Below are 24,307 nucleotides of genomic sequence, written 5' to 3'. Positions count from 1 at the left end.
ACTAAAAAGTTTATAACACACTCGTAACTCTGTCTACGCTTAACATACCTTGGAATCATCAACGCCTTCCAAGTTGGCGAGTGTATAGGGGATCAGTATATGTATAGCCGGGGAGGACTGCAGGACTGAGGCATTCCTCCTCAAGTCTTCGGCGGTGAGCTCGTTGCGTAACGTGCAGAACAGTTCGGCCCCTCGCTCCATCACGATGGAGGCAACGCGGAGAGTGATCGCTCGGAGGGCGGTTATTAAGCTGTCCGTACTCTCGGACGAGTTCGATAGGGTTTTTGATGACCTGTACAGGGAGATAGGTTAGCGTAAGTGCAGTGGAGCGGTGAGCGTATGGCATGATGATATTGATACTGAAATTCCGCTGTCAAATGAAAAATACGTAATTTAATAATGAAACTATAATGAAAAAGGTGTTCCTACACATCAATCCTACATACGAATGAACAGAAATACGTAACGCACACGATAAAGGACGGGTTATTATTATTCTATATGTAACAATGTGATAATTTTTGACAAAAACAGTGTACATCTTACCCATAATAAATGAGGCAGGGTATCTGCCCTCTAGCCAGCGTTGTGCCATTGAAGCTGAGCGAGCAGGAGGCGAAGCGGAACATGGTTCCGTCGGGGCCCTTCACTGACGGCAGGCCGCAGTCGCCGTTAGCCGTGCGGCCACCGTGGTTACATAGACGTATGGCGTAACGGAGATCCTCCTGTATACCAAAAAAATTGATAAGTATAGAATTCAAAAAATTGCAGAAGAGTAATGACTTCAGTTAATAAAGCAAAGATTTTAACTAAATAAAAGTGAACGTAATGCAGACAAATTTTCTTCAGAAAACTGAAATTTATATGTACATACTAATAGTTTCTGTCAATAAAGGAATTTCAGAAATTTGACGAGCAATGTTAAAAATTGGATAACTTGTGATAAAAAGATGGGACGATGATTAATGAAAGATCATTATCAGTTTTACCTTCAAGGGTACTGGGCGGTCGAACTTAAGCTGCACCATGTCATGTTGCAGGTCACCGCCGCAGTACGCTCCGTGAGCTATCTCCACGCTCACCCAGCAATGAGTAGGATTCGCTTCGTCAGCCGTTGAACGTAACTGTACCAAATTAAAATAAATGAGTCTTCTGGTACTAATCACTCAGATAATTTAGTTTTGCAATTATTATTGCATCACATTGTAAGAATAATACTCAAACACGATAAGTTTTCAAATATTCCAAATCACGTCACCTAAATGTCTGAACATGAATGCTTTGATTCCTGTAATTATTCAAACACAATTCAAATGTATACTGTTATTTTTATCTGTATACTAGCTGACCCAGCAAACGTTGTTTTGCCCATTTTTTTTCTGGTTGTATGTATTTTTAACGACACATTATAAAAAAAATAATTTATGTGAGCAACCCTTAACACTTAGGGGTATGAAAAATAGATGTTGTTCTATTCTCAGTCCTACTCAATAAGTATACAAAATTTCATAAGAATCGGTCGAACCGTTTCGGAGGAGTACGGTAACTAACATCGTGACACGGGAATTTTATACATTAGATGTGTTTTCTTGTGTATTCTTTTTTCGAGATTCAATATTACAGCTTCGGTCAGTGGCATATTCAGGACATGCGAATGAAGTTTAACGTGACTGAGAGTAATCAATGTCACGCAAGTCAAATGCTCACTCTTTTAGATCCACCAATAGGAATTTGTTATAAAAACTCACTCTGACATCGTGTAAAAGCTCCAGTGAGTACTCGTAGTTTCCAAGTCCCCCGTACACACAGACGCCAGCTAATGTCACACCAGGACGGTCGACAGTGAAGCAGATTGCGTCTGGACTACCGTTGCCGGTGTTCCAAGCTCGCGTCTGATTGACACGCATGAAACGGGACGGAGTGACCAGGTTTTTCACTGTGTTTGAGTCAACGTCCTCCTGAAATTGTACCATAATTAGAATGTATACCAGACACAATTAATTATTGTTGTTATTAATTTCACTGACTTATTAATTAATGGTATGAAATATCAAGAATTCCGCAGGGGATGGTACTAGCATATTCCGTAGCCAAGTGGAAAATAATATTTTGTCAGATCTATTGTCTTCTTTTTAGTAAACATCTTCTTTAAAATTACGACAGCTTTCGATTTTGATCAGACTAGTGGTAACAAATATGAGATGACGTCACATAAAAAGGTATTCAAGAAGAAGACATCGTCGAACACAAATAAATTAATTAGAATAAGGGCAGGGGAATGATAGTAGTAATAAATCTTTCTTACCCTTATATTGGTGGCACTAGTGGACAGTTCAGCGACAATCCTAGCAGTAAGTTTGCAGCAGTATTCGGCAAGTTTGTCGTGCTGTTTGATCTCGCCGTGGTCGTGCGGCTGCCCGCACTGGCGCGTCATCATCTGTTGCTTGATGGGAATCATGACGATGTCCAACAAGCGAGGTATCACATCTAACAGGTGCCATTCAGTGTGGTTGGGAGGTTTCACTTCAGCTGCTTCTGGTTGCTGTGAAAATATAAGGTAAATATAGGCAACAGTTGTAAAATTCGATGGCAATCAAGCGCAACATGTCGTTTTGGTATACTTATTGACAGAACCTCGTCTAAGAATCGTAATGTTTCGTTTTATTAGGCCTGTATCGCTTCTGAAATTCCATGGTTTAATTTACCATTTAGAAAATAGCAGAGATATTATTGAATAGAAGTTCTTACTTTTGGCGTATCTCTGTTACTGGCTCTCGGCGGAATAGGAGGTGGCTTTTGTGCGTGCGACGATCTTGGCACAGTCGCAGATTTAGATGGAACTTCCTTTACAACCTGCTTTAAATAAAAATGTTAAGTTATACTTAAGTAATCAAAAAGCAAACAGATTATTTACAGCTTTATTAGACATTTATTAGACCTTCTTGTCGTATTCGACTAACCTTGCTCTCCGGCCGTCGATTTTCATTGGAGTTGATATAACTCTGTGTTACGGGGACCACATATTGCAAGACATCTCGCAGACTTCGGGACGCACACATCGCTGCACAAGTAGACGTCAATTCTCGAACTTGTGATGGCGGTACAACACCATCCTGTGAAATAAAAATACATGATAGCAATCAAAACAAATTAAGTCTTAACATCATAGCAGAAAGATTACTTTACCTTGACGTTATACAGCATGGAACACAAATGATTCCATTTCAATGTCGGTGTAGGGAAGAAAGCGTGGAAACACGCTGTTATCGTATCGTGAGCTTCTTTCAATATCGAACTCGTCAGGTCCAAGGCGAATTGAACGTAGCAGACTCTATGAGTCTTCACTTTTCCGGGTTTTCGAGGCAGCTTGGAGCAAGTCGGCGTCGGATCCGCCATTATAGATTGAATCAAGTTTCTTACATCAGCAATCGCATCAAAGTATGACATGTACTCGTGAGAGTTTCTCTTCCTATTATTTTGAGGGTAAATCTCATTGATATAAGACTTAACCAGTCTCAGACAAGCTTTGATGACGTAAACCAGTCGCTTCTGGTGTTTCATGACTGTCAGTTTTTGGTAGTTGATCGGGACCAAACCATTAGTTTCTAGAATAATGGCTTTGAAAGTATCCCAGCTCCATTGTAGCAGAGTAATCAGTGATCTGAAGCATGGCACTGTTACTTTTCTGGACAAGTTCTTTGACAATATTATAATTGGGTCTCCGATATCAATTGATTTGAGTGAGAATCCCTGGTCTGGGCACACAGTATTGTAGAGCAGACAAGGAATTTGGCCGGCGTTGACATCAGTTCCGTTGTTGGACTTCTTTGATGTTTTAAAATGGAAGCCGATTTCATCATTAATGACCATAGCTTGGCCGGATGAGCCGCAATCCGATGAAGGTCCGCTTATGCACGCCCACGCGACGTACCATCGGTTAGCCTGGAACAAAATAATTGTATTATAATATTTTCCTCTATGGAAGTTACCAAGAACGAATACTAGAGGATCAACCAACTTACAATAAGCGATATCGGTGAATCAAACATGACTGGAAACCGGTCTCTTGGCGGGCACTCATACACAATCTCATCGCTCTCAGCCATCAGTTCCCCGTCGCCCTCTTGGTCTCCACCTTCCATGCCTATGTCGTAGAGTTTTATCTTAGCTGTGTAGTCGCCACGACCACCGAATAGGCCCACACCACCTGTTATATTCAGAAAGATTATGATTAGAACATCTTATAATGGAATTAGTTAATATATTTGATTATTGCCAAGAACATATTGTGACTTTTTTTTTTCCAATTCTTGTTAATTATTTGATTTGCTCAAGTCTTCTCTATTTCCATCACACTTCCGACAAAAATTCTTACCTAGCAATATATCAGTGTCACACATAAATCGGATGGCCTCAACAGAGTGCCCGGAGTAGCCCCAGCCACCACCGTGACTCTCAAATCTGCTGACTGTCAGAAAGTCTTCCTTGACTGGTACGATTGGCGACGACGAGCTTTCCCTTTTACACTCAACTTGGCTGAGCCTAAACAAACAAATATATTCTTAAAACAAGTACGATACGTACAAAATTATGATTAGAAGACAAAAGCATCGAATTCCAACTTACTTGATATCATGTGCGTAAGTCAAAGAATCTAAACATCCTAAAAGATGCAAGGCAGCATGCATTCGTGTCACAGAACAACCGGGAGCTGACGGTATAGCGAGCTCCTGGTTCAAAACCGACACATTCGATAGAGCGACATTATCTGTCGGTCTGTCTTCATTACTGCAAGACAGATCAAAGTTTTCCAAGTTTTTGAAGTCTTCCAACCGCTTCATACTTCCATAGTTCGGGTATTCAATGGCCTCATCTTCTGCAAAAAAGCCGTCTGGGTCGCCTGCGTCGTTACAACACTTTTGGAGCTTATGAGAGTCGAACGCTACGATGTTGTAGCACTTCATGACACGCATCTGCGGTTGATAGCACCACAGGACGTCATACAAGGGGTCCAAAGAAGCCAGAGTGTTTACAAAGTCAACTTGCTCGGAACCAGTCCAAGTGTTACACGTTCCGTCCATTTTATTGATCGTTATACATTTGAAGGTGTGTTCCGGGCGATTCGGAAGGATTACTGAAAAATGGATTAAGAAATTTAAAATGGGCTTTTCTTAGAAATAGCTGTGATTTCTATTAGAGTACATTGAAGTGAAATATTTAAAATTTTGAACGATTTTTGTTTTTACGTTAATAATAATATTAATTAAAAGAAATTTACTGTCACTTACTGATGGTATTGTTATTAGCCGTAATAGTGGAGCTAAATAACGTGTCCGTCTTGATCAACGCCTGCGAGACCTGCACGAAGGTCTGGTCTCCGGAAGCTGAGACCCACACAGCTTTGCAGGAGTGCCGCGGACCGAGCCGCGGGACTCGGCCGGGGGTCGCGTACCATATCGGACTCCGGTCCGTACGCGGAGGCTCGTCCTGACGAGGGCGACCAAGTGCTCCTTTCTGTTATAATTAGAAGAAAGTTATTATAAGTATTTATTTAGATTAAAATCTAAATACCCAAGTTTTTAACTGTCAAATTTTATTAAATTTTGACAGTTTTCATAGTTGTAAATTGCATTGTCATCAGGTTTGAAGCTACCCTGAAAATTTCAGCCTGTTGCACCTTATCGGAAAGTGCCTCAAAATTGAGTTTAAATGGAATGAGAAAGGGATCTTGCACCCAGCTGTAGCACAACATGGGCTTACAATAAATGTAATTATTACAAATCAACATTTACAAAAAAAGTTCTATTCATTAAAGTCTACACAAACCTGATAACTCCCGAACGTGTAGAGTTCCCCCTCCCTCGTTAGTACTGCGGTGTGGTTGCTGCCAGCGGCGACGCCCCCAGCTCTGGGCACTCGCACACGCACTATCCTGTGATGTACGGATATGTCGCCCGCGCCCAGCTGACCGTACTGGTTCGAACCGAAGGTGAACACATCGCCTAGAGGAGGAATGATAACAGAGGTTAATTGGTAATAATAGTTTTGATGCATTTCATGATTTCAGGGGATTTTAATCACAGAAATTACGTATATATCTTTATATATTTTTTTAGTTGTCGACAGACTCTTGTGGATCTGTTATAATCATCTCTGCGTGGCGCTCTTTATATGGCAAGGACAAAAATAATTTACTGAATAGATTTGAATTAATTGATCAAGTATAGCGGAAATTCTCTCAAAACTATACGATACGTTGAGTGAGTTTTTTATAAAAGTCCAGTTAAAACATTCAGACTAGAAACACTTCATATACGATTGTTTCGAACTCACCATGTTCGGTCAACAGCACTGTATGGTGTAGGCCACAAGCGACTGCCGCAATACGATGTCCGCCAGGCACGGCGACGCGCGCCGGCGGGAGGCAGCTCACTTTGATGCTCGAATCACGTTCTACTTCAGAACTTGATACCGGCCCCTCAAACGTTGGGAAACGAGTGTTCTCCTTATCTGTTTACGAAATTTTCGATTGAGTTTAAAATATAAGGAGGAAAATGTGTAGGGTAATGCAATTTACTGGCAGCTAGTTTAAGATACCTCGCACCTAAGTTTCCTGTCGTAGAATCCCTTTTCGCACCAAGTGTTAAACTTTTAGTATTTTTTAGAAATCGACCCTTAAAACACTTAATCTAAATCAATGCCCCAATAACATTAAAAGCTCAACTCACCATTTCTTGAACTGGATCGAGCAGAGCAATCGGGGTCCTCATCAAGCTCTGTGAACGTAGCGAAAAGCAGGACTTCAAGAAAGCTCTTAGTGCTGATAATTTCTTTTAATATTTCAATGACATTTACCATTTCTAGATTCGGGTCTGGCTGAAGGTTCCCCTTCATCGTCCAGGTCTGTGATGGTGACTGAAGCAGCGGAAGGTGCTCGTTCAGGGCGACTCGCAGCGACGAACGCGTCTGCGCATCGACGGCAGACACCGCAAACCGCGCAGCCGCTGTCACCCTCGCCGCAGCCACATTTTCTAGAAATTGTACGACATTATAATATTGCAACGAAACTTGATTACGGACAAATAAAACTTATTTTTGCTGTGTAAGAAAATTAGATATTTCAAACACCATCTTATCATGCACTTTCAGTCCAAACTTAACTTATGTGATTGATATACCTACGTTGTAGAAAATTATTAAAACATATACCACTATTACTATAGTATGTCACAATAGTTAGCGACGAAACAAATACATCCAACCAAACTAGTTAACTGTACATGCAACTTAAAAACCTGTAAGCGTTACGAAACTAAAAAATCAATATTAAAACAATAACACTCACTCCCCAGGCACTCTGTTAGGCAAGTGCGAACAATGACAGGCGCTAGAGAAGCCAGTACACTCGCGACACAGTATGCACACGCGACAGTAGTCCGTCGTCCACGTGTGCGAACCTGTGCATAAACGGGAATCCTCCTTGCTGTCACTTCGGCGACGAGGTGGGAACAGTTCTGTGGAATAATTAAAGTACTTAATATAGAAACTCATTGTTAGGAACAGAATATCTAGAATGCAAATAGGAAAGGGGGAGGAATCAAAGATATAATAATCAAAGATATAATTTTGGAAATGTAAAAAAAAATCTCTAAAGTTGAGTTTGATCTTTGGATATATAGCCATTAACAAAGTAATAGATGTGTGAACAAATGATGACAGGGATGTATAGTGTATACTGTATACCATAGCTGGGCACCGTTAATCAAATAGTTAACTTCGTTAATCGTCAATCCGCTACAAAAAAAGTTAGCCTCGTTAAGCGTTAAAGCGTTACATTTCAGAAGAATTAACGCAAGTTAACGTTAATCGTTAATCCGTTAATATGTGTAAAATTGCATTTTTATTTCGTTGCGTTAGTGAATTCATACAACTTATTTGTTTAGGTTCTGGAAGTTAACAGGTTAGGAATAAAACAAAATACTTGTATAATTCAAATGTGTAATTTAATCGCGGGCATAAGGTGCATATTCCCCTTCATGAACATTAACATGTTGAAGTTCTCGTCTGAAAGCGAGGCTCGTTTTGGTGTTAAAATGTCTTTACTCGTGGAAAATAGACGTTCAACTGCAGCGCTTGAGGGTATAGCAGTATTGTATTTAATAAATAGATTTATGAATATCTGTTCCCCGAGGAATGCAGCATCGTTGAACGAGTCTTTTGATTTCATATCCAGCCACATTTTAACGAGACTTTGCGCTTTACTCTTTAAACAGTTGGAGCTCTTTGGTTTTTCTATAGACTGAGTGACAGAATTGAAAAAGTCTTCCTCCTCGTCATCATCATTGCTCGCATTGCTCCCTCCGCCAGTTAAACTATATCTGTCCTTCGTGTTTCATACTTGTCTGAACCAGTTTTTCGCGCCGCGCCGCGGTGCCGCTGCCGGCCGTGCGGTAAATAGTAGGCATTAGATTAACGGTCTTCTGCATATTGACGGAAGTTATCGTGTCCGTTAACATTTTTAAAAGTTAATTCGTTAATCAAAATGTTAACTTCGTTAATTAACGATTAACGAGTTAATGCCCAACTATGGTGTATACTTAAGTGGGGTATGTAGGTGTGTAAGGATGAAACTTGTAGGAAAATACTTACTTTCTTTGGTGTATCCAAATTCACGACCACACTGGCCCTTGTTGTTGATACCGAACGTGTACACTTGCCCGAAATTTGTTAAAGCCACAGCATGAGCTTTACCGAGAGCAACCTAAAATGAAAAATCACAAGTCATTCTTTAATAAATGTCGTACTGCAAATTAAAATTGTTATTCAGCGAAATATGATCCTTAATGCGAAAATAACAAAAATCAAATGATGATCGTTGAAATGAAACTACTTTTACGGATTTTATCGCGGTTTAATTTTGGATTTTAGTTCGGGAACTAACTGTCTAACATTCGCGTAAACCTAAGAAACCACAAATGATGATCATTAAAGGCTATTTTTGCTTGAAGAGTATTACCTGTATGATCCTCTCATGTCGTATACCCAACACTTGTCCGGCCGAGTCGCAGTGCTGTGTATCCTTGCCGAACATTAGGAGCTGTCCCTGTCTTGTAACGAGAGCTGTCGAGCCGTAGTTGCACGCAGCGTACACCACGAAGTGACCTTCAGCCTATCAACAACGATATTTATTTGAGTTTATAGTATTGTTAGCAAAAGAAATTTCTTTTTGGACTAGACACGTGCGCAATTTTCCTACATCTAATGAAATCTTAGCACATTTTTATTAGGATTAAATACCTATTTATGACTTAACTTGCAGTTTGCTTGAACAATAAGTAAGCTCTCCTGTCGAGCTATTACAGGCATTAACAGGCATGTATATAAATCTACTTCGAACATTATCTATAGGTTTTTTTTTAATTAAGGAACGAAGTAAGCTGACGAACTAACCTTGAATATCTTCTTAGGTCGCGTCGGTTTGGGTGTTCGTCGGTGTTTCATGGCGTCGCCGTCTTCACCGCGACGGGCTATGCCGGTGAATAACGCCGAGCCGTTGTCCAGGACGAGGATAGCGTGCACTCCCTCGTGACCAACCGCAACCTTCAAACAAGGGTACATGTGAATGAAGACAGTGAGAAAAAGTATGTATCTCTGATGCATACATGAACCACGTCTATAATTAATCAGTAATAATAACTTCTTCACGAACGAAAGCTGTAGTATAGGTATGTTAAGGAAGGACTTACCTGTATAACTTTGCACCTCTTGACATTAGGAGCCTCGTTTCTTGAGAAAATCGTCTCTTTCATGAGAGTCCATCGGCCTGTCTGAGGAGACGCCTTGTAACCAAGACTGCTGCCTTTGCCGGTGTAGTATACCTAATATGAAAAATTAAACCAGTGATGAGTTTGCTGTTTGCTGTAGTTTAAGTTTTGTATAATGCTAGAAATAGAACAGACCTTGCCAGAAGCCGTCGTTAAAAGTGCGAAGTCTTGACCTCCATATATGCTCAGTAAAGGATCTTCATCACAATCATCTAATTGCATAGCAATGGGAGCGTCTAACTCGACAGCTCTCCTTGACAGTCCATCTTCGAAGGGACTTCTGCCTAACATCAGTGTTCTACGCCTCAATAGGTGGACGTTTATCTCTTTCTGAGACACCAGAGTAGTGGTGGCTGTGCCTTCTCCTCGTTCCGGCTGAACATCAGCGTCATACATACGTATAGTTAAGTTGTCCTGAAATATTAAAATAGATGTTAACAAGATAGGTTTAAAGTTGGTTATGTAGTAACACTTTCTGTTATACAAATGGACACTTACAAAATTGGTTAATACTATCAGTCCCAATTGGTTGCCGTCCGTGAAAACAGCAGACTTAGGTTCAACCGGAGCCGGTTGTCCGGGTTCCAGCCTTATCAGGTTTCTCACTTCCAAAGTTTCTTTATCTATTTCATAAACTTCAGTCTTTTTCCTGCCTATCCTTAGGTATAATTTATCCTAAACAAAAAACAATTGAAGAATTAACACGAAGTCCTTAATTATACAAAAAATGCACAGAGTTTAGATATTTTTAACTCACCTTACAATAACCTAGCCAGCCATGTCGATCACTGGCAAAGAAATCTGGCTTGTACAAATAAACGTGCTGTCGTATGGAGCTGCCATACCCTGATCCAATCTTAAGCAGGCCTTTGGATGTAAAGACGTATAGAAAGCAGCCATCAGATACTAGGGAACGCACCACAAGCTCGGTAGAGCCGGCGGTCAGCTGTGAGGGGAGATCTACAGGGAAACTATTGACTAGACACTGGTGAGGGACGCCATAGTTCAACCATTGGTTGCGGGACGGAGAGCCGAGTATCACTGATTGGACGCTCCGCTGGAGTGTTGTTAGGTTCGACGGTACCTGTAATCAAAAACATATTAAACTTGAAACCTTTGTTCCAAATCTTGGTAAACTGTGCATGAGATATTATATCCATTTTACCTGAAGATATTGCTCGGATAGTGCTGAGGGGGACATCGTAAGCGAGGCAACAGCGTTTAGTATGAGCTCTGCCTCGCCTCTTGCAACAGACAGGGCTATGAGGCAAGAGCTACTGAGGGCTGTGAGTGAAGTCGGCAACTCCACTTTACCACTTGGCCCACTTCCACTAGCGACTTCCACGAGCATTGAATGAAGGTTTGTTATAATCTAAAAAAGAAACAATATTAACATTCACTATCAAAGTATAGGAGAGGAAAAGAAGAATCGAATTTACCAACTACATACCTCGGTGGGTTCCTGGGCTAGTTCTTCGGGGGCATGGCCCTGCAACACGTCTAACAAAGCAACAAGCGCGCTTTCACAGAAGTGTGCGTCTGTGAAACGCGCTTGAGATATTAGGGTGAATACGGTGCGAAGGCCTATACCTGTGATCTATAAAAAAATGAAAATAGATGAATTGTGGGGTAGTAGAATTTTAAAAGATCAATTAACCTTTTTGCTAAGCTTACTTTTGGTAATTTGTTGGGTGGTAGCTGTGCTGAATCCTCGCTATCGCTGTCATCAGACAGTTCGGAGACGTTGCCATGTAGATGTTTCCAGCGAGATAATATCGTTCGCCGTACACTAGCGTATACGGCGAATTGAGATGGGTTGCCCAGAAGTGCTGGTGCATAGCAGACAGCAAGAGCATTGGCGGCTTTTAATCGTCGTAGTTTCTCTTTCTTACCGATTTTCTTATGAGATCTTTTTTCTTTCCTGCAAAAAAGGTCGACGTCTGATGAACAAATTTCGATTAATTATCGAACACCTTTTACAAACATACTACAAAACTCGTTTACTTCAAACTTTGTTGGGAAGTTGATAGGGTTTCTTTCCACAACAAACGTTTCTCATGGAATAACCAGTAACCCGAGAACGCCACGTGCAAAGACCTATTGTGTTCAAAGCGTAACAATTTTTCTTTTATTCCGTCGTATTCCATAGTACCGAGGTAACGAAGGAACTTATGGTCACGTTTCTATTACGGGTGCTTTTAAAACAACCCTTGCTGTGGATTTTAATTAAACAGAATCGAAGGGGAAAATACGTTTATGAAGTCTGTGTTTTTGTAGTAGTCTTAGACCTATTACATATATCTATATAGAATTTGTAGCGACCTACATATGTGCAGCACATGTATGGCAAATGTTTATTCCCGCATCAGGAATAATACTCAACCGAGTGCGACGATTTAACATGATTTCGTATTTTTTTTACCGAAGACCTGTTTAGTTTATAAGCATATATAGTAGTAGTATGAAATGAACTCTGAGCTAATTGAAACAAACACACAAGATCGGTGAGTAAAACAAAGGTATCGATATCGTATAGCAGTTATCGGTCGACCCTAGTTCTTGTCTGAATATTCATAATGTATATTTTATTCAGAAGCACGTTTTATTTACTTCACCGTATTCTCTGGTTTTTTTTTTTATTATCTAGGTAGCAGGACGCGTAGTGGCAAGTTTCATTTTATGTTTTTGTTAATCATTCTCTTTATTTTCTATCATTGTTTTCAATCAATTTCGCCATTATTGAATGCAATTGTAGAAATCCGATCGTCAGATTGCAGTTGTGGAAATTAAATCAATCCATGTATTCCCTATGGATAACAACCGCAATTCCAGATCTCGTTACAAATACCAATCAGACCATATGGCAATATTCCCATGACAATCTATCTGTAGCTAGTTATATACAAGCACGCCTCCTGGCTATGCTCATCGATGAATCGTGGAACGGTATTCAACGGTTGTATTAATATTTTATTCGACGTAAAGCGTCGTAATAGCGTAATACTTGACCATACGGTCGCAAACTTTGTAACCGATTCAGTAATTACGGTAATAACAGATAATGGAAATAATTGTTCCTTCTACTTGGTAGTTTGATCATCTTTTTGTATAGATATATGTATTTTACTTTAGATATTTCTTATTCCTGATACTTTTAAAATTTTCCTTTTATTACCTATAAAATAAATAGTACAATCAGAAACCATAAAATGGCCTATGTAAACATTATGTTATTGATTAAGTGGACAAACTAATTCATGGCCACATTACAATGTTATAATACTTAATTTCATTGAATTTCTGTGCTATGATTTTTTGTCATATTGATTTTACTATCAGGTAAATTAGTAAACACTGAACACAGGACAGGTGTGTAAATAAAGCATTAGGGGAATCTATATAAAATCATTTCATTAACAGGGATTCCATATCAATCTTTTAAATTCATATGTATATTACTTAGAATAAAGGAATTGAATATGATGGAACTCAAAGATTCTACAAAGATTTTCAGAAGAAATATTAAGGAATGGATAAAATTGACTCAAATAGTATGAAGGCGCAACTAGGACCGCTCAATTTTCCATGCTTTCTAGGTATATTGAATGAGCTATAAAACAAATTATTTAAATTTATATATTATCTTAGCTCACATATGGTGGGCCAGCCTTGTCAATTTTCCTATTTCCTTGATGCATAAGTCATATGTGAACATTTATATTGTTTAACTATTGTGTCTATTGGCGGGACAGTAAAGAAACCGGTTAATACTTTATTTAATGTTATAATTACTAAACCTGTAAGTACTTTTGAAGGATCTAAAGGTTTCTGAATGGAGGTGTGTACAGAAAAATATAATTTTAAGTGACGGTAAAATCTGTTTCCTTTTTTACCATTTGGACTTATCAATGTAATCAATTGTATCACATCTCATCATGTTATGCATTCCTGGTGGAAAATAGTCTTCAAAGTTTTTATATATTATATACATATACAAAGGAAAAAAAATATATACTTGTTAATTATTAGTTCTACTACTATCATGGACAAATTTAGTTATTACTGATTGATTGATAAATCTTAAAAGGAGAAACAGTCTAGATAGTTACAATAACAAAAAATAAAATATATCTCAGGTCTAAAATTAAATTTATTTGAAAGCAAATGATTCTTAAGGAAAATAAACTATTGCTGGAAAATATAAAAATTAAATCATTTATCAAAACTTTTGTTTTCTAATAAAAAAACAAGACTTACTTGGTGCCGCTCCAGCACAATGCTCGGAAGTATTTCTTGTAGTTCTCTGGTTCCATGCATCGCAATTCTGGTACTTGCATCCTTAGAGTCATGTTGTTGGTTTCTTATTAGTTCTGCAATACCACCATTTCGCATCATATTGAAATCATTGGCTATCAAGCAACAATTTTTAATAACATCTTACTGAAATATTCGCACATATGCAGCGCATCACAGCAGACATTCATCTGCCTTGCATAGCATTACTAAAATAAATATTCATCTAAACGCTAGCTGATCTGTTTTCCTATATTCGGTAACCTAAATTCTACATCTATATAACAAATGAGTGTTTTGAATTTCCGTATATTCTTCGAACATCGCATATTTCATGAAAATGCTGGGAAATTTAAAATAAATTATTAATTTTCATTAATAATTTATTTGGCTTATGCTATATCAGAACACTGTGTACATTTAAAATAAATAAATTTATATATTTAATTACTCGCACATTCGCACCACAATTTAACAAAACACCGGACACTGGGCATACAAAATAAATACTTTTCGCTTATAGATTTTCACTGTGTACTTTGCAGTAATTATTTTTAATCAAATGCAGCTGCATTTACGTACTCTACTAGATCGGAAACATTTTTGATGTTATACCTGAAACACTAGTAGTAGCATTGTGTTTGATTTAGACATAAGTTGATTTAAATATAATAATTTCCAAATCCGTCCAGATTTTACCGAAGTTTGCAGTAATGTCAAAAAATCAATAAACACTCCCGGCCTAGTGATGGGCGACCATACAGCCAAGTAAAGTCGGTTTTTCGATGCGCCAACCGTTATTACCGTAAATTACGAACGGACAATCGAGATAAAACGAACATTTAGATAAAAAAAATAACATTTAGCACCGACTTCAATGAAAAATATCACAATTTAAATTTTCATCTGCTTTCTATACAGACAAAAACTATGAATTAAAATTGTTTTCTTCTTATTGGTGCATTAGGACAATGAATTGAGATAAAGAGTATAAAGAATTCGTTTTATTTGTTACTTTTCCTTCTAGTTAATAGTATTTATAAAAAAAAACTAAAGATAAAGTCTTTGGTGGTTCCATTCATAACTTCGATTTTACAACGTTACTACAGTAACGATATTTTTCAATCATCTATTTTCAATAAACAGGTACATCGGTACGGGCTCAGGATAGCTCTTATTGGAGTTAAAACAGAATAAATAGGTTTGAGATAATACCAAGATTTGGACTTAAAATATATATGCCATATTCTTAAATCCATATGCCATCATACCATCATGTGAACCGTATATTTTGCAATAAAAATGGAAAAGATGAACTTTAAATTAAAGTATACTTGAGATTTTATTAATCCTTAATTAACAAAATCTGTTTCGTTACTACGAATTTTCTGTCCTCTGTTATGTTTTCATTCTATGAATAATATGTTTTTAGTAAACCAAAAGTGTTTTAAGAACTTTCAAATTCTCTTGTTACTTTCATTCAAAATCTGATATCTGTTAAAATAAATGGATGTTACAAAAACAGAGAATATAAATGATTTTGGTAAATATCATGATCATCAAGGGAGAGCACAATGATGATTTTTTTTTATTTTCATATAAACGTTCAAAACGTTTCACTTCGTTATTAAATAATTGATTGTTTTAAAGTTTAAAGTAATATGCACTAACATTTTTAAAAGGACGTTTAGAACGTCGAAATGCTTTGTATATTGGAAAAATTACCTACTTAATTCTCTAACATTTTGAGAAGAATTCACACGGTTTGAAATACGAAATCAGTTTCATTACATGTAGTGTTTTCGAAAACTCATCATTAATATTTTTCTATTTATGTGTATATTTTAACGCAATCATCATTAAACGGAGCAGCGAGGGATGTCCTGTTTTTTTCATTTCCGTTATTAAATACCGGTTTTTTGAAGTTTGAACAACCCTGGCGCGCCATTGTGGTGGTTAGTGTTCCTCAGTTTGTCATTTTAGTGCAGCTTGTGTGTTTTTAATAATTTAAGGACAGTAATGAATATATTTTTTACGAATGTTTTAGTGCAAGTAATAACAGTGACAATAATGCGTGCTGAATCTTTTATACCTGACTAACTGGCATCTTTGAGTCACCACGGTTAGTTCAAATTGATGGCTGAGGTTATTTGTTGTGACATAGCTAGCTATATATCTCGAACAATTTGTCATCAGCGTGTATTAAAATCATTTATTAATTGATTTGAGGCTGTTGGAAGTATTTCCGCATTGATGTTCTATGTTATTTGTGAGGATGAGCTGAAAATTGCAAATATTCTTTGAGAAATTCAAACAATACCTACAAGGCCCGCGACCCTCCTTGGCGTTAGACGTAAGCTTTACAAAGAACACAAGTTTTTTTTCGTCTGCCCTTAAAGATTCGCATACACGTTGTGATGCGAAAATGTTTAATAACATTCTAGGAGTTGTAAGCTTTCTTAAATTGTGTAAATAATTATTTTTCTCGAAATAATATAGTAGGTAAACTTTGTGGTAACTAAGTAGGAACTTCAAAGTAATATGAGACATCTTAGTGTCATCAGTTACTTGGTTGGAGGAACATTGTTAGTAAACATGTTTCATTAGTTATTCTTTTTAATTCTATTATTCCTTCAAGTTTTTACCTTGCTGCTTCAAGTTTTTAGTTGCATAAACAGTTATTAACCTGTGTTGTGTAGTTGCTGGTTCAAATTAATTGTTATACAATATATTTTTGTATAATTTTTATTGATGCTTGTCATGCAATTTTTATTGTTTATTTCCATTTCACAAGGTTGCTTTTAGGTGGTAACTAGTGGACTTTCTCAGTATGTTACACATAACATTTATTTGAAGCTGTAAATGAAAGCCATATTCTTTGTTTTTTCAATATGTAACATAATCAACAGTTTAAAATGAGTTCTACTTTTACTTTGTAATTTCTAAGGGACCTATTGGGCCTTGATAAGTCTTCTTCTCATGAATTATGTGATTTCAAAGTTTATTTTATATATTAACATTGCATCAAGAAACAAATGCAATTAAAAGTTAATTCAGGATAATATTTGTGATATTAATATATTAATATATATATGTTATGCATGATACAAGATTTGTGAAACAGCTTATTTTCAAATGATTAATAATAACAATTTGTTCCAGCTATAAACAAGTGGAAGACATAATTAAATTACATCCTTGAATATTTAAATGTAATCTCTAATTGAAAACATTCCTCATAGCAAACCTTGCTAACAGTGGAAGCGGCTAATTATTTTGGTACACTTATCATAAAGTGCGGCCGTGAGTCATTGTAGGTCAACTATTTAAATTTACTAATTAATTTGATAAGCTGCTGGGTAATAGAGCCAATTACAGTTTTACAAACATTAATTGTTAAGAATCCTTAGCTCCTTCCTGATAAGTAAGGTTAATAGATTGCAAGTGCATTCTTATTACATGTTTATTATATCATGATTAATGTAGCCTTCCCTTTTAATGTACAATACTGGCATTGACTGAAAGCCAGTCTAATAAACAATCTTGCATTGTACTTCATTACAGTTCATAAAACTTAACACAAATAAATTTACTTTGCATAAAGAAGAAATTATAAATTAATGCATGTTTGTAATATTTAAGTATATCCCTTTGTTCAGTGCACTCTACTTACTGCCACAAAGTACATTTTAATAATCTTATTTGTGACTGGAAAGTAGATTAAACAAACATTCCTTGTTATTATCACATGCTAAATGGTTCATTTAGATTTAAGTGGTTCACCCACTGACTGATGTTTATTTGTTAACTTTGGATACTTGACTTGTTTGTAGGCAGTAAACAGCATAAATAATAGTAAAATATTAAGCTACATTTAGATTTACATTGCTCAATTCAGTTAGAAATTTAAGGTAAGGCAATGTTGTAATTGATACGAGCAGTTTTCATATATCATGCAGAGTATGTATCATGTTTTTAGTAACCGCACATAAAAACAACAAATTGTTGTTAGTATTCGGTGCATGTGCAGCGGCAGTCAATCATAATGCTGCTACTATAAAACTTGTTAATGTGTGCTGACAGGATAACAATGGAAGTACTTGTAAATATTTTAATGTACAGTGCATTTGTAAATGCTTTTTAGTCAGGACATCAGAAACAATACCTGCCTGGTTCTAGGACTATGCTAGGAAACTGTAAATAAACTATTGTTATTTCTATTGTTCTAAAGGACTTATTTGTTTCCAATAGGCTTCTTCAGAGCGTTCACTGAGTAGCGGCAGCGATGGAGGCCGGGGCGCGCGCTCTGGACGTGCTCCCGCTACTCCAGGAGAGGGTGGCGGCTCTGACCGGCGGCCGCGACCGTCGCGGCGGCCCTATCATATGGTTCCCGGCCAACTCCAGGCGAGACAGAGTCGCGCCAGATGACTATAGGCGACTGCTGCACTATTTAATCAGTATACCTAGGTAATTATTAAATTAACTTGTACTTCATGCATACAGAGTGAAAATCTCTTTAATCATCAAGGGTTGTTATAAATTTTTGGCTTGAATAAATTGATCTAGAACAGACAATTTAGGAACATTCATTTTTGGAACAGTCAAGGCAGTTATATGCCGAGTTCTAATTTGAATATTGTAATCAAGTTTATTTTCGAGCAGATATTTAGATTTATCAAACATGGTGACTATGGATTAGTTACGAAATCGTATCTGGATATAACTTCAAGTCAAATGTTGTTATATCCATGGCATATAATTTCCTGGTAACTGGTGAATAATAGGTGCCTACTTTTTGAAGTATCAACATAAGCCTTGAACAATAGTGTCTGGAAATGTACTAGTCAATTTCTAAGTATGTAATTGTTTTCAGTTTTGCTTTACTGGTATTAAGTTTTCCATGGTGTCTCAAGATTATAATTATGAGTCAAACAACATCTTTACTTTAGCTTCTTCACATTATTTATTGACTATCTGGTGTTAGTAGAACTTAGTAGTACTAATTGTCACATCCGAAAAAAAATATATATTTTCTTGCAGTGATTCGGTGAGGTCACATGGATTCACGATATTGATTGATATGCGAGGTTCAGCATGGGCAGCTATCAAACCAATTTTAAAAGTTCTGCAAGAACACTTCCCTTCATCCGTCCATCAGGCACTGGTAGTAAAACCTGACAATTTTTGGCAAAAGCAACGCACAACCATAGGAGCACATAAGTACAAGTTTGAGGTAAGTTCCTGAAACTCATCCTGATTCTGCCATTAACCTTTTATATGTATGAATTTGAATGTTAACATTAAAATATTTGGTTATTTTTCAGACAACCATGATTAGCTTAGAAGCATTGCCTAAAGTAATAGATAGTTCGCAACTAACGCCAGATTTAGATGGAACACTTCAATATGATCACGCGCAGTGGATAGATCTTCGATTGGTAAGTACACTCATATTAATTAGGAAGTTCAAAAATCACGATTACAGGAATTGTTTGTTTAATGTAGTGAGTAATGGTATCGCACTTCCCACATTGTGCCCACACCTTCGCGTGCACGCCATACGTCATGTTCGCGCCTCGCACTGTCAGACAACTATGACGTCACGAGCGTCGCGTTGGTGAAACTGTTTTGCAGCATGAATATTTGCGACTTGAGTTGTAATAACGAACTTTCCATTATGATTAATTTTTTTACGGTATTTTTAATGTTCAACGTAGTAAATACTTGTAATATGATATAGAGCACAACTCGAACTTGCTGTTGTTATGTGCCATATAATCGTGTTCCTAGAAAACTAATATAGTCGTCTGATTCGTGTTGGTACCAGCCGTTCTACTCGCCACCACTCCTCGTGACTGAGTAAGCGGGACGTAAATAATGCGATACCCGACTATTGTTAGTTGGATACCCTTATTCAGAGAGTGAAGAAGTCATACCTATAACGTGAACCTTGTGTACGTGGCTTTATTTGGGGCAGGTGACACGAGACGTGAATTCTTCTCGTTATAGCTAGAATTACTTAAGATATCTCGTGTCCTATAGTTAAATGGAATGTTTTGTTTTAGGCATTGGAGGAGCTAATGTGGCAGGCTGGTGAGCTGCTAGACCGGCTCGACGATCTGCAAGAGGATGTCGCAAGAGCCGATTTCGCCGATGACGTCACGGGCGCAAGAAGAGCAATTGACGCCCATGCAGACATTAGCAAACGACTTGCTAAAGTCCCAGTTGACGAACTCGAGGGTCAAGGTAACAAAAATTTTTCTAATAATATAATACTGAACTGTCAAGACAACCTCTTTTTATTGAATACAATAGGAGTGAAGCCAATATTTTTGTTACAGTTGAAAGCTAGTTAGAACATGCAGCTGTCATCATTTTAATGATCGATTAAGAATCGTAGTTTCTAATTAATAGGCTTAATTAAAAAATAATCGTATAGTATATGTGTTAAATACAACTCATAATCAATAATCGTGTAATTGCCCATCCACATAAGTGAGCATAATAAATGATGAAGCGCATTAGAAAACGTTAAGTTGCGGAATAGGATGTTTATTTATTTTTGATTCATATAACGTTTCGTTGTCACGGTTGAACGAGTGGCAGGTAGGCGGTAAGCAAACCGTTGTTGTATAACCTCAGGTTTCAGTGGATTGTCTGCGCACGCGCCAGTCGCTGTAGCGTAACGCTGAAGGGTGCCGTGAATGTGTTATGAACCTTAAGTATTTGTGATGTGTTTCGATTGTCTGTGGTGTTGTGAGCAGCCTGGTATGGAATTTGTATTGTGCAACTTATCGACCCACTTTGTTTTTTCAACCATTCAACTCGACCTATCACAGTTCATTATTGAGAATTGCCCTGCTGCCTGTTGCTATTTGTTTTGCGTTTTTTTATCGCAAAGATTCAATTGCAGATATTTTCAGAGCATTGTTTGTTTATCACGATGTATCTCAATCATAATACAGTATTTTCTGTTCGAATCTGTGTCGAATCTATGTATTTTATAATGCTGTTTAAAACGAAAACAATCTGATGACTGTTTTGTGCAAGTCTGAAGTTCCGCAATTATGAATACAATTAATAACAAGTTCACTAGCATTTACCATAATCACAAGTCTATAGATGTAGATAGACAGTGATAATTAATTAGTTTTGCGTGCAGAGACATTATTATGTCATTAGATACCATACTCATTAGCGTGTGTAATGAGCTTCGCCTATTTCGTTCGGTTACAGAAAGTTTTATTTGCACAATACGTTGTGTATGCAGTATTACTGAACATCCATGTTGAGTTATAATTACTGGGAAACTACTAACTACAATGTTTTCAAGGAACTCGTGTGACGTAGGGACTTGTAAAGCTGAAACTCTAGTTCGACGGACTTATAATTTCGTTATAAATGTATCTTCCCGCCTTAATTCCCCTCGTGGCGTCTGACGTTCGCCGTAATGAGATCCGCTTCGGGAGTTTATATAAGAACTGCAATTTTTATTTTAACACTAGAAGTTGTTCGTTTTTTTTGTAGTTTCTTAGAAAAACGGGAATTTGGAAACACGCTTTATCGTTATTTATGTTTAAGTTTCGAAAGTGCCAACTGTTTTTGAGTTTCATTTATCTTCAAGTCTTTTTAATAATCTGTTTACTTTTTTATTTCCATCTCACTGTACAAAGAGTATTACAGTGACTGCTTGAATGTTTCACGGCCGACAGTGATTCGTCATGGAGAAGTAAGAAACTTTCACGATTGTGAAGCGACGCATGTCTAGTACTCTATAAACAAATGATGTAAGCGCCAACGGCCTTAACATTGAACCGGCATGTAATATTCCAAGCGTATTTCCTAACGATCATTTAAGACCTTTATATAAATTTGCTTCCGTACTTATGTTTATTTGATTTGTATCGTTTGATTTCATAGTTATCTTTATAGTAGTAATTAGTATGCAGTAGATGTGAAAATGAATGTAAATAAAGGATGTTTAGGTTTATCTATGAGGTCATTTGAAGCAAATTGATTTTACTTATTTTGAAACTAACGCATTGTCTGTTAAATTACGAAAACCGAACCAGGATTTCTTCAAATTCTCAATTTTTCAACTCTGTAATTTGTGAGACTAATTTTAATTCAGAGTTTTGATGGTTAGTCCCAAATTTTCTCCCTTTACTTGGTTGGTTCCAAATTTGCAAACCTATTAACATTATTACTTCAATGCATTCTAGGTTCAAATTGTGCAAATTACTCTAATTATTGTCTGAGGCCAAAACGCCACTTGTGAACGTATTTAATTCAGTATCCACTGATTAATTTGAAAATTTATCAAAATTTATATAATTTCAAACACGTTACTATTGTTTATTAGGTGAGCGAGTCCTGCAACGCCTAGAGGCGGCCGAGGCCGTGTGTTCCGAGGCAAGCGGCAGCGGCGGCGAGGCGGCCTTCCACTGCGGGTCGCCGGGCGCGGTGCGCGCGCAGCTGTCCGCCGTCCGCTCGGCGCACGCACACGCGCACAAGCTCTGGCAGCACAAGAAGATGCAGCTCGACCAGTGCTTCCAGCTGCGACTGTTCGAACAGGACTGCGAAAAGGTAAATCTTAATACATAATACTTTTATTACACTGTATGTGTTTAACTCAATATAAAAAAAAAATACGTATCATTTGTAAGTCCTCTATGGATCCAAATTACTTTCCCGATTTGAATGAAATTTGCCCACCGTGGGCTCTCTTCATTCTCATCATCACCTCAGCCTATAGCTGTCCACTGCTGCAACATAGGCCTCTCTATACGTTCTCCAGCGCGACCTGTTCATTCAGCTCTCTATGGCCGCAATATTCTGTTTTTGTTTTTATCTAAAACCTACCCGCCTTGTTACCACGCGGACAAAGTCGCGGGCAACAGCTAGTTAACTGTAGAAATATCACATTAGAAGAATGTTACAGCTGTTAGAACACTGAACAATGTACACAACAAAACAACAATCAGAACAAATATTAAACATAATCGCGTTGCCTTGTGTTGCTTTTAAATTCGGCTGTTGGTTTAGTCACTTTTAAAGCTGAATAATTATGTATAAATTTAGTTAAACTTAAATTTTATTAAGTAATTTCCTTTATTATTTGTTTCAAGTCGTAGTCATTCTTGAAAACAATCAACATTTTCAAAGAACCCGTGTCTTGTATTTAGTCATCAAAGCGATAATAGTTCATTGATGCACTATTTCCTCTACTGAAAAATAAATTTAAATTTACTTTTGTCAATGTTATAATTAATATCGCAGATGTTGGAGTGGATCGTGAATCATCGTACCGCATTCCTCGCGACTTACGTGGAGATAGGTCGCTCGTGTGCCGCGGCCAAGCGACTGCAGGAGGAACACGCCAGGTAACTAACTGTTGTTTGTGTTTATATCGTATTTTTTATTAAAGTCTTAATGTGTGGTGACCTTGTGTTGCCGCTATTTTTGTTTTAGACTGTGTAAGGTCAGGAATTGTTGTTGCAGAATAATAAACTAGTTTTGAATAAATGAAGTATTTTAAGTGTTAAAAAAGGGAAAATACTTTATTAAAAAATGGGCTGGGTAAATATTTATTATACAGAAGACAATGTCCAAGTCGACTATAGTTCGCTATGCTTGCTGAACCATTTGTAATTGTTAAACTTTACTGCAAATAAGGTTCAGAGGAGACACATGCCGAATAAGAACATCTTATACTTTTTACCCTGTAGTCCATATTTTTTTTATTCATATTGTATGTTGTTACCCAGGTTCGCAGCCGCATGTACGGGTGGTGGAAGACCAAGCGTGGCTCGCGTGACAACAGCAGCGCGCCGTCTCGCCGACAAGCGTCATTACGCCGAGTCCGAAATCTCCGCGCTTGCGCACCGACTCGAACGGGCCTACAAACAGTTGTCGGCTGGTTAGTACTGTACATTACTTATTATATTCTTACGTTTTAATGAGAATACGAAACTATGATATGATCTGGCTATGTGGTATCCATTGCTGGAATCAAGTTCGCTTCCTCGTAAGCTTTTTTTGTTAAAGTAAAATCTTTCTGCATTTCAAGTCTGTTTTTATGTATTTTTATTTTGTGATTCTTCTTCCTGTGTGCAATTGATTTAAGGATATTGAATTTACTAACCTTCGAAAACTCTCTCTGATTTATTTATTACCTTATTTGAAGTAAA

General features: G+C 37.4%; 2 protein-coding genes across 5 annotated transcripts in view; one reads left to right on the top strand and one right to left on the bottom strand.

Annotated features, from left to right (window-relative positions):
- Positions 1 to 14,926, bottom strand: part of LOC113504190 (E3 ubiquitin-protein ligase MYCBP2) — a 112,462-nt gene extending 97,536 nt beyond the window's left edge. The window contains exons 1-28 of the mRNA XM_026886359.1: positions 14,082 to 14,926; positions 11,499 to 11,745; positions 11,275 to 11,421; positions 10,990 to 11,196; positions 10,582 to 10,908; positions 10,323 to 10,499; positions 9,960 to 10,238; positions 9,747 to 9,878; positions 9,451 to 9,600; positions 9,017 to 9,169; positions 8,650 to 8,761; positions 7,346 to 7,514; positions 6,856 to 7,031; positions 6,729 to 6,776; positions 6,334 to 6,510; positions 5,827 to 6,002; positions 5,289 to 5,514; positions 4,627 to 5,134; positions 4,376 to 4,542; positions 4,023 to 4,207; positions 3,187 to 3,942; positions 2,961 to 3,113; positions 2,749 to 2,856; positions 2,306 to 2,542; positions 1,749 to 1,958; positions 990 to 1,124; positions 547 to 725; positions 49 to 292 (exon numbers count right to left, since the gene is read on the bottom strand). Of these exons, the coding sequence (XP_026742160.1) occupies positions 49 to 292; positions 547 to 725; positions 990 to 1,124; positions 1,749 to 1,958; positions 2,306 to 2,542; positions 2,749 to 2,856; positions 2,961 to 3,113; positions 3,187 to 3,942; positions 4,023 to 4,207; positions 4,376 to 4,542; positions 4,627 to 5,134; positions 5,289 to 5,514; positions 5,827 to 6,002; positions 6,334 to 6,510; positions 6,729 to 6,776; positions 6,856 to 7,031; positions 7,346 to 7,514; positions 8,650 to 8,761; positions 9,017 to 9,169; positions 9,451 to 9,600; positions 9,747 to 9,878; positions 9,960 to 10,238; positions 10,323 to 10,499; positions 10,582 to 10,908; positions 10,990 to 11,196; positions 11,275 to 11,421; positions 11,499 to 11,745; positions 14,082 to 14,173 (5,877 nt within the window). The 5' untranslated portion in view covers positions 14,174 to 14,926. The remainder of the gene's footprint in view (positions 1 to 48; positions 293 to 546; positions 726 to 989; positions 1,125 to 1,748; positions 1,959 to 2,305; positions 2,543 to 2,748; positions 2,857 to 2,960; positions 3,114 to 3,186; positions 3,943 to 4,022; positions 4,208 to 4,375; positions 4,543 to 4,626; positions 5,135 to 5,288; positions 5,515 to 5,826; positions 6,003 to 6,333; positions 6,511 to 6,728; positions 6,777 to 6,855; positions 7,032 to 7,345; positions 7,515 to 8,649; positions 8,762 to 9,016; positions 9,170 to 9,450; positions 9,601 to 9,746; positions 9,879 to 9,959; positions 10,239 to 10,322; positions 10,500 to 10,581; positions 10,909 to 10,989; positions 11,197 to 11,274; positions 11,422 to 11,498; positions 11,746 to 14,081) is intronic.
- A 1,120-nt stretch (positions 14,927 to 16,046) lies between these two features.
- The window catches only part of LOC113504138 (triple functional domain protein), a gene marked incomplete at its 3' end in the record, with an annotated part of 120,848 nt that continues 112,587 nt past the window's right edge, over positions 16,047 to 24,307 (top strand). For 3 of the 4 annotated variants that reach the window (XM_026886294.1, XM_026886295.1, XM_026886293.1), the window contains 8 exon segments: positions 16,051 to 16,239; positions 18,369 to 18,584; positions 19,158 to 19,350; positions 19,442 to 19,555; positions 20,183 to 20,363; positions 22,480 to 22,703; positions 23,397 to 23,500; positions 23,885 to 24,036. In XM_026886294.1, coding sequence (XP_026742095.1) covers positions 18,403 to 18,584; positions 19,158 to 19,350; positions 19,442 to 19,555; positions 20,183 to 20,363; positions 22,480 to 22,703; positions 23,397 to 23,500; positions 23,885 to 24,036 — 1,150 coding nt within the window. 4 annotated transcript variants of the gene reach the window in all.

The sequence above is a fragment of the Trichoplusia ni genome, chromosome 21 (genome assembly GCF_003590095.1).
Source record: "Trichoplusia ni isolate ovarian cell line Hi5 chromosome 21, tn1, whole genome shotgun sequence".
NCBI classification, from domain to species: domain Eukaryota; kingdom Metazoa; phylum Arthropoda; class Insecta; order Lepidoptera; family Noctuidae; genus Trichoplusia; species Trichoplusia ni.
This window is presented reverse-complemented; position numbering and strand designations above follow the sequence as displayed.